Source organism: Pantherophis guttatus, chromosome 7, assembly GCF_059756535.1.
Source record: "Pantherophis guttatus breed Tessera chromosome 7, ASM5975653v1, whole genome shotgun sequence".
Classification (NCBI taxonomy): domain Eukaryota; kingdom Metazoa; phylum Chordata; class Lepidosauria; order Squamata; family Colubridae; genus Pantherophis; species Pantherophis guttatus.
In genome coordinates, this window is record NC_142069.1 from 83,479,915 (window position 1) to 83,504,433 (window position 24,519).

At 42.8% G+C, this 24,519-nt stretch overlaps 1 protein-coding gene across 1 annotated transcript in view; it reads right to left on the bottom strand.

Moving 5' to 3' along the window:
• The window catches only part of CD9 (CD9 molecule), a 48,354-nt gene that overhangs the window by 11,861 nt on the left and 11,974 nt on the right, over positions 1-24,519 (bottom strand). The window contains exons 2-3 of the mRNA XM_060684109.2: positions 7,408-7,510; positions 314-411 (exon numbers count right to left, since the gene is read on the bottom strand). Coding sequence (XP_060540092.2) covers positions 314-411; positions 7,408-7,510 — 201 coding nt within the window. The remainder of the gene's footprint in view (positions 1-313; positions 412-7,407; positions 7,511-24,519) is intronic.

The window sequence follows — 24,519 nt, forward strand, 5'->3', positions numbered from 1 at the left end:
TCCCTCCCCCCTCTCTCTCAAATGATCTGGGCCAAGATCAGACCATCGTCTTTGCAAAAAAACTTCCTGCTGAAAAGCAGGGAGAAGTTATGCAAATAGGAACCAGTTCTGTGGCACAGACAAAATCCTAACACACATCACTCGCTGCGTTTGGAGCCTCTCTGGGCCATGCGTAATGAATTAAACATGTTTCCAAAGGCTCTATTTTTAGACTGGGGGAAAAAAATGTGAAAGCTCGAGGAGGGAAACGGTCCAACTTTCTCACCCTGGTGTGTGTGTGTGTGTGTTTGTGTATGTCGGTGTGAAGACTTACCAAGCCAAGCATACACTGGGACTCCTGTATTGCTCCGCAGCATCCCAAGAAGCCAACCAGCATGATGAGGGTACCAGCACCGATGAGAATGTAAACCACTATGGAGGAAAAGGAGGAGAAGGAGGAGGAGAAAGAGGAAGAGGGAGCAATAGGAGGAGGAAGAGGGAAGAAGAGGAAAAGGAAGAGGGGGGAGGGGAGGGGAGGAGGAAGAGGAAAGGACAAGGAGGAGGAAAGGAGAAGGGGAGGGGGAGAAGGAAAAGGAGGAGGAGGAGGAAGAAGAGAGAAGGAGAATGAGATGGAGGAGAAGGAGAAGGAGAAGGAGAAGAAGAAGAGGAGAGAGGGAGAAGAAGAGAAGGAGAAGAAGAGAAGGAGGAGAAGGAGAAGGAGAAGAGGAGGAGGAGGAGGAGGAGGAGAAGAAGAGGAGGAGAAGGAGAAGAAGAGGAGAAGGAGAAGAAGAGGAGGAGAAGGAGAAGAAGAAGAGGAAGAGAAGAAGAGGAGAAGGAGAAGAAGAGGATGAGGAAGAGGAAGAGGAGAAGGAGTAGGAGAAGGAGAAGGAGGAGGAGGAGAAGAAGAGGAGAAGAAGAGGAGGAGGAGGAGGAGAAGAGGAGGAGGAGGAGAAGAGGAGGAGGAGGAGGGGGAGGGGGAGAAGAAGAGGAAGAGGAGGAGGAGGAGGAGGAGGAGAAGGAGAAGAAAAAGAATTGTTATAACACATGGAAACTGCTAAGGTCCTTAATCCTTTGGGCACCTTCTGTTAATGAGTTCAACCAAAGCAGCATTGACCTGGCAAGGAAGGACACCTAGCTCTGGTTTTCTGAAGGCCTGACTGGGGTTCCTTCTGTTTGTGGCTCTGCTCCCGGCCATCATCCGTGTCTTAACTGCATTTACACCAATGGCTGTCATCTTTCCTTGCACCGCCTAATTACTTTGGTGGTCCTTTTTGTCCCTTCTTCTCATGTGGAATGATGAGCACTTCGGCCTAGTGGTTAGGGTGCTAGCCTAGAAACGAGGAGGCTGTGAGTTCTAGTCCTGTCTTAGCTAGAAAAGACAGCTGGGTGACTGCGAGCCAATCACTAAGAGACTATGAGTTCTAGTCCCACCTTAGGCAGGAAAGCCAGCTGGGTGACTTTGGGCCAATCACCAGGAGACCGAGAGTTCTAATCCCGCCTTAGGTATGAAAGCCAGCTGGGTGACTTTGGGCCAATCACCAGGAGACCGAGAGTTCTAATCCCGCCTTAGGTATGAAAACCAGCTGAGTGACTTTGGGCCAATCACCAGGAGACCGAGAGTTCTAATCCCGCCTTAGGTATGAAAGCCAGCTGGGTGACTTTGGGCCAATCACCAGGAGACCGAGAGTTCTAATCCCGCCTTAGGTATGAAAGTCAGCTGGGTGACTTTGGGCCAATCACCAGGAGACCGAGAGTTCTAATCCCGCCTTAGATATGAAAGCCAGCTGAGTGACTTTGGGCCAATCACCAGATTTGTGAGTTCTAATCCCGCTTTAGGTATGAAACCAGCTGAGTGTCTTTGGGCCAATGACCAGATTTGCAAGTTCGAATCTCACCTTAGGCAGGAAAGCTGGCAGGGTGACTTAGGGCCAGTCCCTCTCTCTCAGCCCAACCTACCTCACAAGGTTGTTATTGTGGCCAAAACAGAAAAAAGGAGTATAATGTATGTCTGCCACCTTGATTTGCTTCTAAAGTATTAAAGGCAGGCTAAAACTCTAATCAATGAACAAATAGGCTCCCCACTGCAATCGCTTATCAAAATTCACTCACCAGACCTACCGTTTTAAATTTCTTTTCTAACGATTTCCAAGATGGAAATAGGCCATTTTCTGAAGGGCAACTGTGCGTCTATTTATTTAATGAAAAGAAGGACTAGGGGAGACATGATAGCAGTCTTCCAATATCTCAGGGGCTGCCACAAAGAAGAGGATGTCAAGCTATTCTCCAAAACCTCTGGAGGCAGGACAAGAAGCAATGGATGGAAACTGGTCAAGGAGAGAAGCAACTTAGAACTAAGGAGAAATTTCCTGACAGTTAGAAAAATTAATCAGTGGAACAATTTATATTCCAGAAGTTGTCAATGATCCAACACTGGAAGTTTTTAAGAAGATGTTGGATAATCATTTGTCTGGAGTGGTGTAGGGTTTCCTGCCTAAGCAGGGGTTTGGACAAGAAGACCTCCAAGGTCCCTTCCGACTCTGTTATTCTATTCTATTCTATTCTATTCTATTCTATTCTATTCTATTCTATTCTATTCTATTCTATTCTATTCTATTCTATTCTATTCCATTCCATTCCATTCCATTCCATTCCATTCCATTCCATTCCATTTTGCAGAATTGTTTACCAGGATAAACAATACTACCATAGCAGCTTCAGCTATTATTCTCTTCCATCCCCCCCACTTCCACCTGCAAAAACCAGTTGCACATATTTTTTTTTCCCCTCACATAAAGGAAATCAAGGACGTTTGCTTGCAAAATGCAAGTAGAAAGCATTTTATCAGTTCCTGGCTGTCTGCTTTGCAAACATTCTTTTATTATCTTTAGGAAACCACTTCCTGGTTGACTTCAAAGGAAATCATGAGTGTTTTCTGGGCATGCCTTAAAAAAAAAAAAATGCTGCAGGAGACCTCACACAAACTCTTGCCGCTGAAACAATAACAAGAAAAAAGATTTTGTCTTTGTTTGGAAGAGCTAGCTAATGTTTGTGCGTGCCACTTTTTTTGTTTTCAAGTTCACACAGAAGCTTGAAAGAAAAGCACCAATTATCAGCGGATAATTTTGCTCAGGTCAGCACTGCTCGGGAAACTCTTTCACCGCCCTCGTTCAGGGTTATTTGTGAGACATTTTCTTGCATTAAAATTGGTTTTTATTCCAATGACCAGCACTGTATCATGTTTCCCCGAAATTAAGACCCTGTCTTATATTTTTTTGAACCCTGAAAATAAGCGCTTGGCCTTATTTTCGGGGAGGTCTTATTATTTTGGGGCGTGTGGAGCAAGACGGGGTTCCTCTTGCCGTCTTACCTGATTTTCAGCTCTGTCTCCCTAACCCTAACCAGAGGAAATGGCGGGAACAAGTTGCACATGCGTTTAAATATTTTTAGGGAGGGCTTATTTTCGGAGGGGGGTATTTTAGCACATTTACTGAAAAGTCCGATTGGGCTTATTATCAGGGGATGTTTTATTTTCAGGGAAACAGGGTATTTGTCAGGAATTTAAAAAGAAAATTAAAACAGACGAACAATCCTGAAATGTGTTCAACTTTAAAAGGAATTCTACAATCCCCAAAGCCAAAACCTCTGGCTTCTCCACAGGGAAAATAAAACCTTGCCAGCCTGGAATGAAAAGAATTTGAAATGTCCGGGTTTTGAAAAAAGCTCAGCCTAAACCAAAATTTTGGCCACTGGTAGCTGGACCAGGGCTGCAGAAATCCAACTAGTTAAAAAAAAATCTCTGTATCATTTTGCAGCCTTTGATGTTTCTCTGTATATGTGGGTATGTGGGTATATGCATAATGATTATCTTTTGAGAGCTGAATGCAATGAAATTTCATTTTAATGTAATCTATTCCATTCCATTCCATTCCACATTTTCTATTCTATTCTATTCTATTCTATTCTATTCTATTCTATTCTATTCTATTCTATTCCATTCCATTCCATTCCATTCCACTCCACTCCACTCCACTCCACTCCACTCCATATTTTCTATTCTATTCTATTCTATTCTATTCTATTCTATTCCATTCCATTCCATTCCATTCCATTCCATTCCATTCCATTCCACTCCACTCCACTCCACTCCACTCCACTCCACTCCACTCCTATTCTATTCTATTCTATTCTATTCTATTCTATTCTATTCTATTCTATTCTATTCTATTCTATTCTATTCCATTCCATTCCATTCCATTCCATTCCATTCCATTCCATTCCACTCCACTCCACTCCACTCCACTCCACTCCTATTCTATTCTATTCTATTCTATTCTATTCTATTCTATTCTATTCTATTCTATTCTATTCTATTCTATTCTATTCTATTCTATTCCATTCCATTCCATTCCATTCCATTCCATTCCATTCCATTCCACTCCACTCCACTCCACTCCACTCCACTCCTATTCTATTCTATTCTATTCTATTCTATTCTATTCTATTCTATTCTATTCTATTCTATTCTATTCTATTCTATTCTATTCCATTCCATTCCACTCCACTCCACTCCACTCCACTCCACTCCACTCCATATTTTCTATTCTATTCTATTCTATTCTATTCTATTCTATTCTATTCCATTCCATTCCATTCCATTCCATTCCATTCCATTCCACTCCACTCCACTCCACTCCTATTCTATTCTATTCTATTCTATTCTATTCTATTCTATTCTATTCTATTCTATTCTATTCTATTCTATTCTATTCTATTCTATTCTATTCCATTCCATTCCATTCCATTCCATTCCATTCCATCCTGTGGTGAAATTCATTTTTTTTACTACCAGTTCTGTGGGTATGGCTTGGTGGATGTGGCAGGGGAAGGATACTGCAAAATCTCCATTCCCACCTCACTCCAGAGGAAGGATACTGCAAAATCCCCATTTCCTCCCCACTCTTGGGGGGAAGGATATTGCAAAATCTCCATTCCCACCCCACTCTGGGGCCAGCCAGAGGTGGCATTTGCCGGTTCTCCGAACTACTCAAAATTTCCGCTACCGATTCTCCAGAACCTGCTGGATTTCACCCTTGATCCCATCCCATCCCATCCTATTTGTATTTCTCCTGCTCACATTAAGTCATTTTATCTTCTTGTACACTGGGGAGCTTACAGCCAATGTTATGGATACCGTCCAGCCCTCCACTTAAGGATCATCTTCCATTCCCCACACATTATAGAAGCCATCCAAGGCTCTTCCCTGGATAAAGCTGGGCAAATATTTGTTTTCCTGGGGGTTAAATTCTCCTCCTTATTTTTCCAACTGATGAATCCTCCAGGGAAAGATCGAAGGCAAACGAGGTCCAGGCCGAAGAAGAACTTCATGGCTTCAAAATCTAAGGGACCGGTTTGGACAAAACTCAGCAGCACTTTTTTGTGCGGCTGTTGATAAAAATAACATCCGATGACGGATATTGCACAAGAAGGAGAAGAAGATGAATGTTGCAAGGAATGTGGCCATCGATGGGGCCCTTAAGAAGGACAAAGTCGTGGATTAAGTTTCGTGGAAGCTACAGAGACATTTAATATACTGGTGAGTTTTGTTGGTGGAGTCAGGAATACAAGTAGTCCTTGATGTACAATAGTTCATTTAAGGACTATTCAAAGTTACACCGGCACTGGAAAAAGCGACTTATGACCGTTTTTCACACTTACAGCTGTTGCAGCATCCCCATAGTCACGTGATCAAAATTCAGACATTTGCAACGGACTCATATTTATGACGGTTGCAGTGTCCTGAGGGTCCTCCGATCCCCTTTTGCGACCAACTGACGAGCAAAGTCAACAGGGAAGCCAGATTCGCTTAACAAACGTGTCACTAATTTAACAACTGTAGCGATTTGCTTAACAACTGTGGCTGGGAAGGTCGTAAAATGGGACAAAAATTCACTTGACAAATGTCTCATTAGCAACAAAAATTTGGGGCTCTATTGTGGCCGTAAGTTGAGGACCAACTGTCTTCTGGGACTGCAAAGATGGGGCTAAGGTTGGTTGAAGTGTGCAGATGGAGAGAATATGAGATTATGGCCAATATAGCAATTGGCCATAGCAATAGCACTTAGACTTACCGTGTTTCCCCCAAAATAAGACCCTGTCTTATATTTTTTGAACCCCAAAATAAGCAGTTGGCCTTATTTTTGGGGAGGTGTTATTATTTTGGGGTGCATGGTGCACGATGGGGCTCCTCTTACCGTCTTACCTGATTTCCAGCTCTGCCTTTAAATATTTTCAGGGAGGGCTTATTTTCGAGGGGAGGCTTATTTTAGCACATGCACTCAAAAGCCCGATTGGGCTTATTATCAGGGGATGTCTTATTTTCAGGAAAATAGGGCATATATACCACTTCATAGTGCTTTTACAGCCCTCTCTAAGTGGTTTACAGAGTCAGCATACTGGCCCCAACAATCTGGGTCCTCATTTTACCCACCTTGGAAGGTTGGAAGGTTGAGTCAACCTTGAGCCGGTGAGATTTGAACTGCCGAACTGCAGCTAGCAATCAGCTGAAGTAGCCTGCAGTACTGCACTCTAACCACTGCGCCACCTCGGCTCTTGGTATGATGGACTGTGGACATCACTCTGACCGGCTTACACTCCAGGCGGTCCCAAGTTTGAACAAAAGCATCTGCCACTCATAATCTCTAGTGCAGTATTTTTCAATCTTGGGAAGTTTAAGATAGCTGGGCTTCAAGTCCACCCATCTTAAACCTGCCAAGTGTCAACCCTGAAGCTGACCTGGCCGAAGCCATCTTGGAGGCTTCAGTGTTGCCACACTGGAGCTGAGGGACAGGGAGGAGGGAATTGAGATAGCTGGGGTTTTGTAGCCAAAACAAAATACTTTCCCTTGGGAATCAAGGACATTTCCACAGCTGGTCAGAGAGAGGAGGAGTGAAGTTGCCAGGCAACCAGACGGCATCCTGATTGGACCATGTGACTGAGTGTTTGGGAAAGAGGGAAAACTTTTATTTTTAATTAGGTGAAAACCACGGGAACATTCAGAGTCGGTTTTCACCAGCTCGTGCCAATATGATATGTCCAATAAAACTATTCTTTGAGGAACCTGCTTACCTTGGAGTTCTGTTTGCTACAGGTGTATTACTTGTAAACCTGACACCAAGGTTGAAAAACTACTGTGTTCTGAAAAGGAATATCTGATGTTTAATCCTTGGTCTATGTGCCTAGATTTCCCCCCCCCCCTTGATCTCGCATAATTTAACAGGAACCCAAGCTGAACTCTTGAGATACATTATTTAATTTTCAGCCCTCTCTACACCAGGAGCTTCTTCTTCAATTATTCTCTGCGTCCTCCCAATAAGCCTTAAGAAGCAGCTGCTTCTCTATCCAAACCTGAAGAAGATCTTAATGATTTACCTGTGGTAAAAGCTGTAGTATCTTCTTCTGATTTGAAGATTTCTTTGGTCTGTGGATCAAAGCGAAGCCATAGTCCAATTGCGAGGACAGCTGTGCCAGCAAGCTGTGGAGAAGAGAAGACAAAGAGATTCCATGTTTGACACGGCTTGAATTCACCAGCAGATGGGAAGAAAAATGGTTAGAAGTGGAGGAACATTAAAATGGATCCAATCAAGCCCAAAGAAGCAATCTAGAACTGAGGAGAAATTTCCTGACAGTTAGAACAATTAACCGGTGGAACAACTTGCCTCCAAAAGTTGTGAATTCTCCAGCACTGGAAGTTTTTAAGAAGCGATTGGACAAAACATTTGTTTGAAATGTTATAGGCAGTGGTGGGATTCAGCCGGTTCGTGTGAACCAGTAATTAAATTGCTGGCTGGCCCCACCTCTTCCCGCCACCATGTGCCCCATTTTGGCACCCAGGTAAGTGCAGGGAGACATCCTAGACCCAAAATGGGGGACAGGAGGTGACGCCCCCCGTGGCCCATTTTCGCTCCCAGGAGGCTTCAGGGAGGCCTCCTAGGCCCAAAATGGAGGCGCAGGGATTTTCGCTCTCAGGAGGTTTCAGGGAGGCCTACTAGGCCCAAAATGGAGCACGGGGGACACATCCCCCCCCGCAGCCTGTTTTTGCTCCCAGGGGGGTGCAGGAGGCTGAGTGCTGCCTGTTACACCCCCTGGCCATGCCCACCAAGCCAGGCCCACAGAACTGGTAGTAAAAAAATTTGAATCCCACCACTGGTATAAGGTTTCCTGCCTGAGCAGGGGGTTGGACTAGACGACCTCTAAGGTCCCTTCCAACTCTGTTATTCTAAATTCAAATTAACAGGAGCAACGGAAGCAAGGAAGTGTCATTATCGTGTTGCATCTGCAAAATGAACCCCTGTTTCACCCCACACCAGAGGTGGGTTTCAGCAGGTTCTGACCAGTTCTGGAGAACTGGTAGCAGAAATTTTGAGTAGTTTGGAGAACCAGTAGTAAAAATTCTGACTGGCCCTGCCCCCATCTGTTCTCTGCCTCCCAAGTCCCAGCTGATCGGGAGGAAATGGGGATTTTGCAGTAACCTTCCCCTGGATTGGGTAGGGAATGGAGATTTTACAGTATTCTTCCCCCGCAACGCCCACCAAGCCACGCCCACCAAGCCATGCCATGCCACACCCACCAAGCCACGCCCACAGAACCGGTAGTAAAAAAATTTGAAACCCAGCACTGCCCCACACGATCCGTCTTTCACACGGAGGATGAGAAGGGGAAATCATAACAGCAGATGGCTCAGCCAAAGAATCTACTTCAGGGTGTCAAACTCGATTTCATTGAGGGCCGCATCAGGGTTTTTTTGACCTCAGAGGAGGGGCTGTGTGTGTGTATGTGTGTGGCTGAGGTGGGCGTGGCCAGGGAGGGTGTGGCCAGCTCAACATCACTCATATCGGGGGCGCTTGTGGCGGCCCATGTGCTCCACCAGCGAAAACGGGCTCCCGAGGCCTCCTGCAACGCTCTGCCAGCGAAAACGGAGCTCCGGAAGGACTCAAAGTTTCGTTTTCACTGGCAGAGGCACTGCGGGGCTGGTCCTTTGCTGTTTCCACGGTGGCCCCGTGGGCCTAATCCAGCTCCTGGCCTTGAGTTTGACACCCCTAATCTATATCGTTCTTGGTAGACAAACTGCAATCGCTCCTGTCTTGGCCCATATTCCTCTTTTTTTGCGGTTTTGTCGTGAGGGATTCTTTTTGGTTTCTCTAGGAACGTGACGAGAGCTTGGGAGGGATCAGAGCTAACTATGGGCTTCCTGAACTGTGCCTCCAGGAGTCGTAGAGGGTGGATTGACGTTACACAGGGAAAACAGACCTGGAACTTGGACCTAGTTAAGTACTTATCAAACAGTTCAGCCAGGTGGCATCGTAAAAAACAATAGGCTCTTTATGCAGTTTTTGCAATTACCTGGGAGCCAGCATGGAGGAGACATTCAAGATTTTAAAGTGCACTAACTGTGGATTATACAAACTGTAATGTGAGCTGGGTTTGAGTGACAGCCTGACAGAAAATGGGATTTAACTGCCGATTATGGGAAATTTTTTTTATTTAGTTTGTCAAACATGTACAAGATAATAGGTAAAAGCAGGGGTGAAATACTCCCGGTTCGGACCGGATCACCCAATCCGGTAGCAGGTGGTTCGGAGAACCAGTAGCAAAAATCCCTGCCCATCCCCCATGCCCAGCTGTGCCACACGGTCATCAGAGGCTTTTAAAAAAAAAATTTAAAGCATTTTTTTCTTCGGCTGAAAAAATGCTTTTAAAAGTAAAAAAAAAAAAAAGCCTCTGATGATCGCGCGGCTCAGCTGGGATTGTCAGAGCCTTTCAAAAGCGTTATTTTTACAACCTCTTTGGCCGAAGAGAAAAAATGTAGAAAAAATGCTTTTAAAAGTAAAAAAAAAAAAAAAGTTGGTCATGCCCACCCAATCACATTACCCCCGCCCCCCACAAAACCACGCCCACACAACCGGGAGACAGATCCCAACAATTATGGCAGAGGTGGGCAACTATGGCCCTTTTATGACTTGTGGACTTCAATTCCCAGAATTCCTGAGCTAACATGGCTGGCTCAGGAATTCTGGGAGTTGAAGTCCACAAGTCATAAAAGGGCCATAGTTGCCCACCCCTGAATTATTGTGTGGGGGGGGAACCTTACGAGGGTAAGTAAATCAGATGGAGATACTCAATAAGACACCTAGACACTGAGTTTTTGCAATTATCTGGGAGTCATTCCCTGACACCTGGAGGTGTTTGAGTGCCTGCACTCAGCTCAACTGTAGTTCCACGTGGAGGACAAAAGTCCAACTTTTCCATTACTGAGAACGTCTGCCCCTCCGATTTTGAACCGCCTAGCAGTTTTGACAGTTTTAAGTCAATTTCACAACCTTCTTAGTTTATTTTTGTTGCAATATTTTCAGGATCAGACTCAATAAAGATAATAGAAGTTAAAGCTTTAAATATATTTCTTTTTAATTATGATAGGCATTCTATATTCACTGAATATTCGAGGTAGAAACAACGAGAATGGTGAGGGTGGCTCCTTATATATACAAGGGGTGGAGCTAGGAATGGGAGTGGTAAGTTATGAATACATTAAAGTCCAAAGAATAAGTTAACCTCTGATGTTCCATATATACATTATTTACACATTGGAGAATAAGGCATTTACATCTGACAAATCCCCCTCTAAATGCCGGTTCGTTACACAACACCAATTACATTCTGATTCAGGACAATATAATACATATAATTTAGAAGTTAAATATTTGTGTTGTTTAGAAGGTAAGGGTTTTGTTAATATGTCAGCTAATTGTTCAGAAGTATCGCAATGTATTGCTTTAATGAATCCGTCTTGAGACAGTTGTCTCACATGCTTAAACTTTATATCAATATGCCTGGACCTTTGTCCAATTGCATCGGATCTGGATATTTCAATGGCCGCTTTATTGTCTTCATGCATAATAAATGGTAAGGTGGGTTTCTTCCAAACATCAGTGATCAGATCATTGAACCATACAAGGTTATTTGCAGCTTTGGACAAACAAACATATTCCGCTTCTGTAGTAGAAGTGGCCACTAGTTCTTGTTTACCAGTATACCAGTAAACTGGACAATCATTCAATAGAAAAACATAACCAGAAGTACTCTTTCTGCATGTTGTATCACCAGCCCAATCTGCATCAGCATAACAAGTAATTTTTGGTTCTCTGTCATTATTGGGTTCCAACATTAAACAAAAATCTAATGTACCCTTCAGATATCTTAGAATTCTTTTGACAGCTTCCCAATGATACAAGGTTGGTTTACTAACATATCTTGACAATAGATTGAGAGGTAATGCAATATCTGGCCTAGTCCAATTAGATATATAAAGGAGTGAACCTATAACTGATCTGTAAAATGTGTTGTCTTTAAACTCAGGGGAAGATTCATCAGTGTTTCTAAGAAAATCAGTTTGCATAGGGGTGTCACAGGTTTTAGCATTATTTAAGTTACATTTGTTTAGTAGTTCGATGATTTTATCTTTCTGTGTAAGTTTGAATCCCCTTTTAGTTTTGTTAATTTGCACACCAAGGTATTTATTCACTTTACCCAGAGATTTCAGTGAGAAGTGTTCATTTAACTTATTTACAAAGATTTCCCTGCTCTCTTTATGCTTTCCAATGTATAAAATATCGTCCACGTAAATTAATACAAATTCAATATGATCATTACTCTTTTTTACAAAGAAACAGTTATCAGCAGTGGTGGCGTTGAAATCCATGGTCTTAAGTACTTTTACCAAGCAATCGTACCATCTTTTGCCGGATTGCTTTAATCCGTACAGACTCTTATTTAATAACCAAATTTCGTTCTTATTAGTGTATTGACTGTGTGGTGCTCTTACATATATTTCCTTATCTAATTTTGCATGTAAGTATGCGGTCTGTATGTCATATTGGAATACGTCCAGATTGAGTGCAGATGCTACTACAAGGGCTGTTTTGACACTCTCTGTTCTCACTGTGGGTGAATATGTATCAGTATAGTCTTCTGGATATTTTTGTGCATAGCCTTGTGCAACTAGTCTAGCCTTGTATAAGGTATTGCCTCCTTCTAAGTTCTTAATTTTATAAATCCACCTGGTACCTATAATTGTTTTATCCTTAGGTGCGATCGCAGGTGTGAATACATTTAATCCTTGTAAACTTTCCATCTCTTTTTCCATAGCTAGTTCCCATTTTTCTCTTTCTTCATGTGGAAGTTTCAATACTTCTTCATATGTATTAGGTGTTATTTGTTCTCCATTCATATGCATTATGTAATCTTTGTATTTATTTGGTATTTGGTTTCTATTGTTTCTAATAGTTCTTTCAGGCTTGCTATGGTTATCATGTAAATATCTAGCTTCCTTTTTTGTTAATGTGTCTGTCTTTATTTTATGCTGACTATTAGTCCAAGTTTTGGTTTTGTTCTTACTTTTGTTAATATTTTGATTTTCTGTTGTTCCTTCCTCACAAGATATCGTATCTTTACATTTATTAGGAAATATTTCATTAAGGTGCAATTTTGACCAATTGGCCTGTTCATGGAACACAGCTGTTCTGGATACTATAAATTTGTTATTACTATCAATAAATCTGTACCCTTTGGTTCCAGTTTCGTATCCCATGAATCTTAATCTCCTGGATACGTTTTCTCCCTTTCTCCTCAATTGTTTAGGTATGTGTACGTCTGCAGTGACTCCAAATATGTGCATGTGTGATAATTTGGGTTTTCTATTGTACATCACCTCATATGGTGTCTTATTCACAATACTGGACCAGGTTCTATTTTGAGTGTAATTCGAATAATGTAATGCCTCTGACCAAAATTGTTTGCCTAAACCAGCATCCTCTAATGTGCACCTAATCATGGTTTGTAGTGTGGAATTTTTCCTCTCTGCAACTCCATTTTGAAATGCAGAAAAAGGATTGGACGTGAAATGTAACATTCCTCTATCCTTTAACCATTGGGAGAATTCTTTAGACATGAACTCACATCCCCTATCTGTCATAATTTGCTTTATTCTGATATTATGTTGTGTTTCTATACGTTTGTAGAATTCCTTAAATTTCTGAAATGTTTCATCCTTGTGCTTTAATGTGTAAACAAAACCATATCGGCTGTAGTCATCCACTATTGTTAGGAAGTAACGTTTTCTATAGGTAATTGAGGGACTTAATGGACCAACTAAGTCCATATGTACCAAATCAAAAATATTGTTAGTTGATCTGTTAGATTTTTTTGGTCTGGGACTGGTTTTTAGTTTGGTGGACTTACATACTGAGCATTCCAAATAATTTTCACAATTTTTTATTTTGACACCTTCTGCGTGTTCAGTCATTTTTTGTACTACAGGAAAGCTCGCATGTCCTAACTTCCTGTGTAAGATGTGAGCACACTCATCATGAATTGGTTTACCTATTTTTGGTTTCTTTTCCTTGTATGTGTTTTTGTGATCATGAGTTATTCTACACTCATCATTGTCACTGTTACTGACATTTTCATCATCTGCTTCAATACAATCTTCCATATTTGAATCAATGTTATGTAAACATCTTTCTTTAGTTATCAGATAGGGTAGACCTCCTTTTATCATTACAGTACCTACATTTGTTTTGTTCTTTTCTATAGTTGCTTTCCCCTTTGAGAAAACTATATTGATATCAGATTCTCTGCTTAATTTTATGGCACTTAGTATGTTGTGAGGTATTTCTGGGATTAATAATACCCCCTCTATTTTCCCTAGACCAGGCAAGGTCACATTTCCTTTGCCTAGTACTTGAACCTTTTCTTGATTAGCTACCTTTATCACAAACTTATCTTCTGTAAATGAAGATAATATACTTTTGTTGTTGGTGGTGTGATTTGTTGCACCAGAGTCAATAAGCCAATTGTTATTCTCATCCTGCTGTGTTCTGGTGCTGTCTTGTTTATTTAGCCCATTCAGTGACCCAGATTTCCTCTCTTTTGAATTTTCTCTACCCCCTCTACCTTCTTTGTAATTTGGTGGGCTTCTATATTTGTGTCTATCTGTGGAAGATTGTCTGTAATTATATTTGCTCCTATATTCTGGTCTATGTCTCTCTCTTGAGACTTTGGGGCAGTCTCTTCTACTATGTTCCCTGGATCCACAATTGTAGCATCTAAAGGCCTCATTATGTTTATCTTGAAAGACTACTTTCCTAAAAGGTTTGTGGTCTGTTTGGTTACTGGATCGATTTTTTCTTGAATTGTCTTCTGCTATCAATTTGTTAGATAGACTTTCTATGGATAAATATCCCAAATTAATGGTATCTAAGTGTGACATAAAGCTATCCCATGATGGATCAAGTGAATTGATAATAACACTTTTCATTGTTTGATCTGAAATCACTTCCCCCCTCAATTGTAGCTCAGCTCTTATTTTGTTTAGATTTATCAAATGCTACTTATAGAAACCCCTGGTTTTACTCTAGAGGAAAAGAAATCCTTAGACATTCTTGTGGTTGTAGCTACGCTATCGCTGTGAAATAGATTAAACATGCATTGAATTATTTCTGATACAGTTAGGTTTGGTTTGATGCTATGATACATTGCAGGAGACACGCTAGATATTATTATGAAAAATGCTCTATGATGTAAACAATCTATTTTTAAAGTCCAAGGTCTTCTTGGAGGGCTAGTTATAAAGAATAGTAAATTTTCTTTCATGAAAATAACCTGAAGCTGTTGATACCACTCTTGTAAATTAATGCCATCAATTCTAAGTTTTGGGAAGTCACTGGGTAAGTTACCTACATTATTCTGTCCATTACTTACAACCTGGGGCAGTCCGTGATCTCTCAAGTGCAGGAAATTACAGAACGGCATTGGGATGCTTGCAATGAGTCTGCGCGGTTCTCTGGCCAGTTCAAGTCCTTCTGGGTCGTCTACGTAGTTTCGCACATGCGCGTTGTTCATTTCTTCTTTGGTGGCGTCGTGGAAGGTTCTCTCCCTTTCAGCTCTCTCGATCCGCTCCTCCTCAGATGAGTCGGTCTCTGGCTCGGTTTTTGGGGTTCTGGTGGTGGTGACGGTTCTTTTCTTCTTTTTGTGTGCGTTGGTATTCGATTTTGTCTGTGGTGTAGGGCGAAATCGGCATGGCTCTCTGGGCTCGGGCGTCGTCGCTTTCGAAGTCAGGATGGGAGCGTGCAGGTCTTGAGTCGCCGGTTTGATTTCTTGCTTCTTCGTAGATGTCTTGGTAATTTTCAATCTTGGCCCAAAAGCAGCAAAAAGCGTTTTCATTGCTGATTTTACTTGAGATTTTGTTAAATCGTCTTCACTTTCTGATTTTGGATCATCTGAAGAGTTTGAGACTTCTTTCTCACTTTCTTCGTCTGATAGTGTTTTTCGCGCCAGAAATTTTGAACTGAGCGTTTTGATTGGCTCTGCTCCATTCTCTTTTGAAGTTCGTTGAAACCAAGATGGCTGCCATTCAAAATTTCGCGCGGGATCACATCTTTTCTTTTTAACAACTATTTTCTCAGTAGTCATCTCACTTACGATTTTTTGATCTTTGGGTTTTTCTTTAATGACGTTTTTCTCTCTCGCTGCTCCGCTGTTCTTCAGCATCTCCTGGAGGTCCGCGATGAGACTTTCATCATTCTTTTGACTTTTTAGTATCTTTAATATCTCTAACCTGAGTTCGTTATTTTCTATTTCGATTTCTTTCTGGTCATTATTTTCACTCATTAGTTCTTCTTCTTCAGTGGTGTATTCTTCGGATTCTCTCGAAATCGCATTGGTGGATTCGTTGATCATCTCTTGATCAGTTTCTATTTCTTTGCTGTAGGCCCTGGTGTTGGGCCTATCTTTCTTGGACATTTTTTAATTACTTATTGAGTCAATTAACCATCCTCTGCTACCAGCTTGTTGCAATATTTTCAGGATCAGACTCAATAAAGATAATAGAAGTTAAAGCTTTAAATATATTTCTTTTTAATTATGATAGGCATTCTATATTCACTGAATATTCGAGGTAGAAACAACGAGAATGGTGAGGGTGGCTCCTTATATATACAAGGGGTGGAGCTAGGAATGGGAGTGGTAAGTTATGAATACATTAAAGTCCAAAGAATAAGTTAACCTCTGATGTTCCATATATACATTATTTACACATTGGAGAATAAGGCATTTACATCTGACAATTTTTCTAGTCTAGGCAAGGAAGGAGCCCCCCAGGTCTTGCCTCATAAGCCCCTTAGCTGAAGTACATCATTGTTTCCCCAGCTGATTTCCACACTGCAGTCTGGAGCCATTGTCACAACAGTGGAGAAAGCGCGTGACGGTAGAACAATGGATCATGTCATCATTGCTGATTTCAAAAGAAGAGGAACGCAGAAGTAAATCCGAGTAATAACACGTTAGGGAAATACAATTCATTGTGTTCAGTGAGGCTTGTTGGGCCTTGGTGATGCCGTGATTAGAATGGTTAAAATTCAGTACGGCAGGCTAACTCTGCCCAATGCCAGGGGTTCGATTCTGGTGGGGCTCAAGGTCATTCCGTCCTTCCAAGGTCGGTAAAACAAGGACTCAGATTGTTGGGGGGCGGAGTGAGATGCTGACTCTGTAAACTGCTTAGAGAGAGCTGTAAAGCAGTATATAAATCTAAGTGCTATTGATACTTCTAGTTAGCACTATTCTATCCTGCCTTTATGTGGGACGTGGTGGCTCAGTGGCTAAGATGCTGAGCTTGTCGATTGAAAGGTCGGCAGTTCAGTGTTTCGAATCCCTAGTACCGCATAACGGGGTGAGCTCCCGTTACTTATCCCAGCTTCTGCCAACCTAGCAGTTCGAAAGCACGTAAAAAATGCAAGTAGAAAAATAGGGACCACCTTTGGTGGGAAGGTAACAGCGTTCCGTGCGCCTTTGGCATTTAGTCATGCCGGCCACATGACCACGGAGACATCTTTGGACAGCTTTTACTACCGGTTCTGTGGGCATGGCTTGGTGGGCATGGTGTGGCTTGATGGGCATGGAAGAGGAAGGATATTGTAAAATCTCCATTCCCACCCCACTCTGGGGCCAGCCAGAGTGGTATTTGCCGCTTCTCCAAACTACTCAAAGTTTCCGCTACCAGTTCTCCAGAACCTGTCAGAACCTGCTGGATTTCACCCCTGCCTTGAACCAGAGTCTCGTCACCCCACTTCATGGCTTCACTTCAAAATCTAAGGAGCACATTCTGAAATCCAAGGAGATTCTGGGGACTCAGAGAACTTAAGAACCAGGATGGGACCAGAAGCCACAAAGAAAATAACCACAGTTTGTAGAGGAGAAAGGGAAAAAGAAAGCACTGCAAAGCAGGACAATTAAGTCAATGAATTAAACGTTGTCATGATAAGGAAGAACACAGAGGAACATAAAAGAGCTTTCGGGAAATCTGGGTTGCGTTGGTAGAACAACGGGAAGCTGGCACTGGAGCGGCCAAAATTAAACAATAATTAAAACGAAGTTGAGACTTGGAAAACAATAGCAGTGGAGGAATGTTGTCACTTCTCCCTAAGGAACAACAACAACAAAAAAATGACATTTTTCTGGGACCTCTGCTACCAACAGAGAACAGCATGAGAGGGAAGAGGAAAGGGGTGCCCATCGTCACAATTTCAGAGGTCCACTTACAACACATAATGCCCTCACAAGCAAATGGATCCTTCCTATGCAGAGATAGATAAGGAGGAGTTGTAGTTTAAATTCAACCACGGTTTACCAATACACCCTTACACACATACTGTGTGAAGCTGAACATTCAAGACAAGTGATATGTTCCTCAAAAGACACTTCCCAGAAGTCGGGGAGTCTCCTGATGTTTGGTCACAGTTCCCACCACTGCAAACCATCATGGTTTCTGACTAGCCAGAATCGATGGACGTTTTAGCCCATCAACCAACATAATCCAGCCAGTCTTTCTGTCGTTCTTTTGCTAAACCAAAGTTAATCCATGGCTCAACGTCTAGGTGTCTATTGAGTATCTCCACCTGATTTACTTACCCTTGTAAGGTTTTTTTTTTTTTCTCCCATAATTCAGGAGTGGGCAACTATGGCCCTTTTATGAGGACTTCAACTCCCAGAATTCCTGAGCCAGCCATGTTAGCTCAGGAATTCTGGGAATTGAAGTCCACAAGTCATAAAAGGGCCATAGTTGCTCACCTCTGCCATAATTGTTGGGATCTGTCTCCTTTTAATTCCCAGCCACCATAGTTAAATTTTAGACCTATGCATCTTGGTCCCATCAAATGCAGCCTGGAGATTAGCAATGAGGATTCACCTTGCAATTATTTGAGGTTCGACCATTGAGGCGAACTATAGATACAAACTCAAGGTAAACCGCTCGAAACTCGATTGCAGAAAATACGACTTCAGCAACAGAGTGGTCAAGGCTTGGAATACTCTACCTAACTCTGTGGTTTCATCCTCAAATCCTCACAGCTTCAACCGTAAACTGTCTACCGTGGACCTCACCCCACTCCTAAGAGGTCCGTAAAGGGGGCGTGCATAAGCACACCAGCGTGCCTACCGTCCCTGCCCTACTGTCCCCGTTTATTAGTACTCATTTCCTGTGCTCATGTCCATGTTTATACTTATACCTGTTATCTCATACATGTTTGACAAACTAAATAAAAAAAAAAAATCCCCATAATCGCCAGTTAAATCCCATTTTCTGCCAGGCTGTCACTCAAACCCAGCTCACATTACAGTGTGTATAATCCATGGTTAGCAGGGCCGGATTTTCCTATAGGCTAACTAGGCTTCAGCCTAGGGCCTCAAGATCAAGAGGGGCCTACATTCAAATTGTTAGCAAAATTAAAATTACACTTTCACTATAGGTGAAAGGGCCTCATAAGTGGAATAGCCTAGGGCCTCTTTTCATCTAAATCCGGCCCTGATGGTTAGTGCACTTTAAAGTCTTGAAAATCTTCTCTATGCTGGCTCAGGAATTCTGGGAGTTGAGGTCCACAAAGGGACCACAATTCCCCACCTCTGATCTACATCAACTCAGCCTCCACTGCCAATAGATGTTAAACCGGTCCATCTAAAAAAAGCCACACAATGTTGCATAGGCCCCGCCCCTTTAGAGTGTGCATTGTGACATTACGTGCACGCCCGAAGGGAGGGCCTTTCCGTATCGTGCCGAATTTGTGTGCAGCCAGAGTCTCGAATGCCATGAATGAAATCTACACCTAGTCTATTGTTCCATGCCCAACCAGACTGGATCCACACCAGAGGTGAAATTCAGCAGGTTCTGGAGAACCGGTAGCGGAAATTTTGAGTAGTTCGTAGAACCGGCAAATACCGCCTCTGGCTGGTCCCAGAGTGGGGTGGAAATGGGGATTTTGTAGTACCCTTCCTCTGGAGTGGGGAGGGAATGGGGATTTTGCATTATCCTTCCCCCGGAACGGGGTGGAAATGGAGATTTTGCAGTATCCTTCCCCTGCCACGCCTACCAAGCCACCCCCAACAAGCCACACCACGCCCAACAAGCCTACAGAACCGGTAGTAAAAAAAATTGAATTCCACCACTGATCCATACATGATGCCAAGGGTGGACATCATGTCCCAAAGGTGATCTTCCAAAAGTTAACTGGGCTTACAGCCTCTGACTTACATCTGTTCATTTAGTGACCATTCCAAGTGACAACAGCCCCCCAAAAAGTGATTTATGACCATTTTCCAGAGTTACAAACTTGGTAGTATCTCCATGATCCTGCGATCAAAATTCAGAGGCTTGACACCTGACACATATTTGTGACAATTGCAATGTGCTAAGATCATACGATCCCCTTTTGCGACAAGCAAAGTCAACGGGGAAGCCAGATTCACTTAACAACCGGGTTATGAAGTCATCAACCGCAGGGATTCGCTTCACAACTGTAGCAAGAAAGGTCATGCAAAACGGTGCAAAACTCACCCCGCAAATGTCTCACTTAACAGCAGAAATTTTCGGCTCAATTGTGGTTGTACGTCGAAGAGTATTTCGTTTCCTTTTTCCCTTTGAAAATGTTTCGCTTCTCATCCGAGAAGCTTCTTCAGTTCTAACCTTCTCAGGTTAGAACGGAAGAAGCTTCTCGGATGAGAAGCGAAAGGTTTTCAAAAGGAAAAAACAACAACAACAAGTTAAGTCCTTTTTTTGGAAAACCACCTTTGGGACAAACCCTGACCTGGATGATTGAGAACCTTCATAGACATGGGGACATCATGGTTCAGTGTATGTGATGCAGGGGTGGGGCTTCTGGGGGTTCGCAGAGGTTCGGGAGAACCTCTAGCTAAGATTCTGTGCAGTTTTGAGAACCCCCAAATCCCACTCCTGGGTGGCTCCGCCCACCCCACCCCTCCCAGGAGTCCTCACATGACCGTTTGGGATGCAAGTAAGTGCAGGGAGTGCATGGAGGCTCGGGAGGGCGAAAAACGGGCCTACTAGAAGTTCAGGAAGGCCGTGAACAGGTTTCCAGCCTCCAGAGAGCCTCCGGAGCCTGGGGAGGCCATTTTATCCCTCCCGGAGGCTCAAGAAAAGCCTCCGGAGCCCGGGGAGGCCATTTTATCCCTCCCGGAGGCTCAAGAAAAGCCTCCGGAGCCCGGGGAGGTCATTTTATCCCTCCCAGAGGCTAAAGAAAAGCCTCCGGAGCCCGGGGAGGCCATTTTATCCCTCCCGGAGGCTCAAGAAAAGCCTCCGGAGCCCGGGGAGGCCATTTTATCCCTCCCGGAGGCTCAAGAAAAGCCTCTGGAGCCTGGGGAGGGCAAAAACACCCCCCCACACACACACACACAACGTGGTGCAGAAGGCTAACTACTCCATGCCCACCATGGCCACACCAATCCAGCAACCGGGCAGAGAACCCCTTGCTAAAAATTTTTGAAGCCTGGTGTGATGCCATGTGGTTTATTCAGTAAGCCAAGGTTAAACCCCAAATAGCTCAACAGACAGAAGCACTGTAATTTAACATCAGCTGTCTGCAATTAAAGTAAGATCGAATCTTGCCAGGCTCAAGGTTGACTCAGCCTTCCATCCTTTCTAAGGTAGGTAAATTGAGGACCCAGTTTGTGGGGGCAATAAGCTGACTTTGTATAAATATACAAAAGTATGAAGGCTATTGCTTAACGCACTGTAAGCCGCCCTGAGTCTCCGGAGAAGGGCGGCATATAAATCAAATTTAAAAACAAAAAAAACTCCGCCAAACGTAACACATTGCGCAACCACACCTGGGAAACCCAATGACTTCTCCATTTTTCTCGCCCTCTTCCCGGTTCATGCCTCTTTTACTGGAACCGAAGGGGAATTTCAGAATGAGAATCCTTGAGAAGGTGGAGATGGAAGCCTGGTGATAGGAAGGAAAGCTGTCTACCTTCTCCATGCCCTGGAGGAAAGGCGTGGAAGACGCTTCTGAAGAAGACCAGAGCAAGGAAGAACAGCTGCGATGCAGGCTGTTCTCCAAGCAAGAAAGACCCAGCTGCTTGGTCCTTCCCACCCTTCAACAAACCAAGAACGATGGGAAGTGAAGGAGGAAGCGAAGAAAACCAGAAATCTTGTTTCCAGCTCCCTCCCCTGGAACTGGCTTCCCCTTCACTAGCTTTATCTCCTGCACCACAACAGCAATCGACACTCCCTTTTTTTTCAAGGTTACAACACCTGGAAGGAGTCTCTGTTGCTGTTTCAACTCCTCTACAAAACTATGCAAAATATATATTTTTTTTCCCTGCCCCTACACTCCTCCGGGGTTAAACAACACTGTCTCCGGGAAAACAAATGATACTTGCCTTCTTCTAATAGGGTTTCCACCCCACCCTCCTCTTCCCTGTGCATATTTTGTTGTGCTTTTCCCACCGCATGGAAATAAATACAGGTAGTCCCCGACTTACAACAGTTCATTTAGTGACCGTTGAAAGTTACAACGGCACCGAAAAAAAAAAAAAAGACTTAGGATCGTTTTTCACACTTACGACCTTGGCAGCATCCCCAAGGTCACGTGATTTTATGTTTGGATGATTTGACAACTGACTCACATTTATGACGGTTTGCAGCGTCCTGAAGTCACACGCTCGTCTCTTGCGACCTTCTGACAAGCAAAGTCATTGGGGGAAACCAGGCTCCCTTAACCGCCGTGTGACTAATTTAAGAGCTGCGGCGATTCACTCAACAACCGTAGGAAGAGAGGTCGCAAAATGGAGCAAATTCCCTTAAACAAATGTCTCAACAACCTACATGTTGGGCTCAATTGGGGTTGTAAGTTGACGACTTCCTGTACTCAATAACCGAGTGAAATACGTTTGAGCCCGATTCTCTTCCTGTATTTATTTATTCTAATGTTTATTATTGCACAGTGTTGTGTCTTTTACTGCTTGTATCAGACCAAAGATTAAAAGATTGTGCATCCAGAAATACAGTAGTGCCCAAAATTGTGGAAACCTTTTGGGAAAAGTGTATTTTTCAGGTTTGATGGCTAATAACATCACTTTTTTTTTTTTTTTTTGGAGTTCCAAGATAATCCTATTCCACTGCTGGAATGGCCTGGGAATAGCCCAGGCCTTAACCCAATTGAAAATCTATTGAGCCGACGAAAGAAATGTGTTAGTCAGCAGTAATAAAACCCAGTTAATAGAAGCCATCATTCAATCTTGGTTTCACATTAGAACAGCTGCAGAAATTAAAAGACTTGGTTCCCTCCATGGGAAGACGTTGTAAGGCCGTCATTCATGCTAAAGGTTACCCAACGAAGTATTAACTGACATGGGGATCATTTTTGTGTATCTCATTTTTTTCTATGGTGATCATTTTTGTACATCTCATTTTTTTCACTTTTATTCTTTATACTTTAACTGCTCTTGTAATAGCAAATCCTCCATAAAAGTTTTTGCATTACATTCTTGATTAAATTATCTTTCCATTGATATATTTTTATGGTACTACTCCCCCCCCCAAAAGTGATGTTATTAGCTAGTTTTAGAAAATACACTTTTCCCAAAAGGTTTCCACAATTTTGGCCACTACTGTAGTTCTACTATAAGAGACTATAATTCGGTGTATGCGTGTCTTTTCCTTTTTTCTTTCCCCTTTTCTTAATTAAAATAAAACCACAAAAAAAGAGAAGTTGAAGTCCTATCAACATATTTATACTTGCCCTGAAAGGCAAATGTTACATATGTATAGCATCCCGTATACATCTCTGTTAGGCAGCTCAATTTTAGGAATTGTTGGTTTTGTTCACCAAGAAGAGCCTTGGTGGCGCAGCAGACTAAAGTGCTGTTAAATAGCACCAGCTGCCTGTAATTACTGCAAGTTCAAATCTCACCAGGCTCAAGGTTGACTCAGCCTTCCATCCTTCCGAGGTAGGTAAAATGAGGACCCAGTTTGTGGGGGCAATAAGCTGACTTTGTATAAAAAAAAGAACGCCGCTTAGTGGGGACCGAAAGCCTTACTAAACAGGTATATACAAAAGTATGAAGGCTATTGCTTAACGCATTGTAAGCCACCCTGAGTCTCCGGAGAAAGGCGGCATATAAATCGAACCAATAAAAATAATAAATAATAAGAGAGAAACCCCCTTTTATAATTCCGAAGTTGCGAGATGCCAAATTTTGATTTTAATCAGCCAATTAACAGAGTCAAACATTAAATCCAAGCCCAGATTAAGTAGCAGAACCTGTTTCCCAACAGGTGCCATTGGCTAAAGGGAAATTTAGGTTCTGTGTGAAACTTTCTTCTGTGTGAACCTACATGTCTTTCTGTCTGTCTGTCTGTCTGTCTGTCTGTCTGTCTCTCTCTCTCTCTCTGTTCTCTTTTGAACTATGCAAATGAAATAAAGGTAGCACTCGATTTATGACAACGGAGCCCCAAATGTTCATCGTTTGTTAAGTGAGTTTAGCCCAGTGGTGAAATCCATTTTTTTTTACTACCGGTTTTGTGGGCGTGGCTTGGTGGGCGTGGCAGGGGAAGGATACTGCAAAATCTCCATTCCCACCCTACTCCAGGGGAAAGGATACTGCAAAATCCCCATTCCCTCCCCACTCCAGGGGAAGGATATTGCAAAATCTCTATTCCCACCCTACTCTGGGACCAGCCAGAGGTGGTATTTACCGGTTCTCCGAACTGCTCAAAATTTCTGCTACTGGTTCTCCGAACTGCTCAAAATTTCCGCTACCGGTTCTCCAGAATCTGTCAGAACCTGCTGAATTTCACCCCTGGTTTAGCCCCATTTTGCCACCTTTCTTGCCACGGCTGTTAAGCGAATCATTGCAGTTGCTATGCTAAAAACACAGTTGTTCAGGGATTCCCATTCCTATCGGTTTATCAAAATATAAAATACAAAAAAGAAATTCCCCCCAAAAAAGTAATAGAAAAATAGGAGGAGGGGGAGGAGAAAAGGAAAAAAAATGGTTTAAAGAGGGAAAAGGAAAGAAAAATGCATCTACTTCCAACTCTCTAGACGATAACATTACAACCTCAATTTTTTTTTAACTTTTACACAACAGCATATACCAGCTATTTTACAATAACGCACCTATCTAATTACAGCAAAA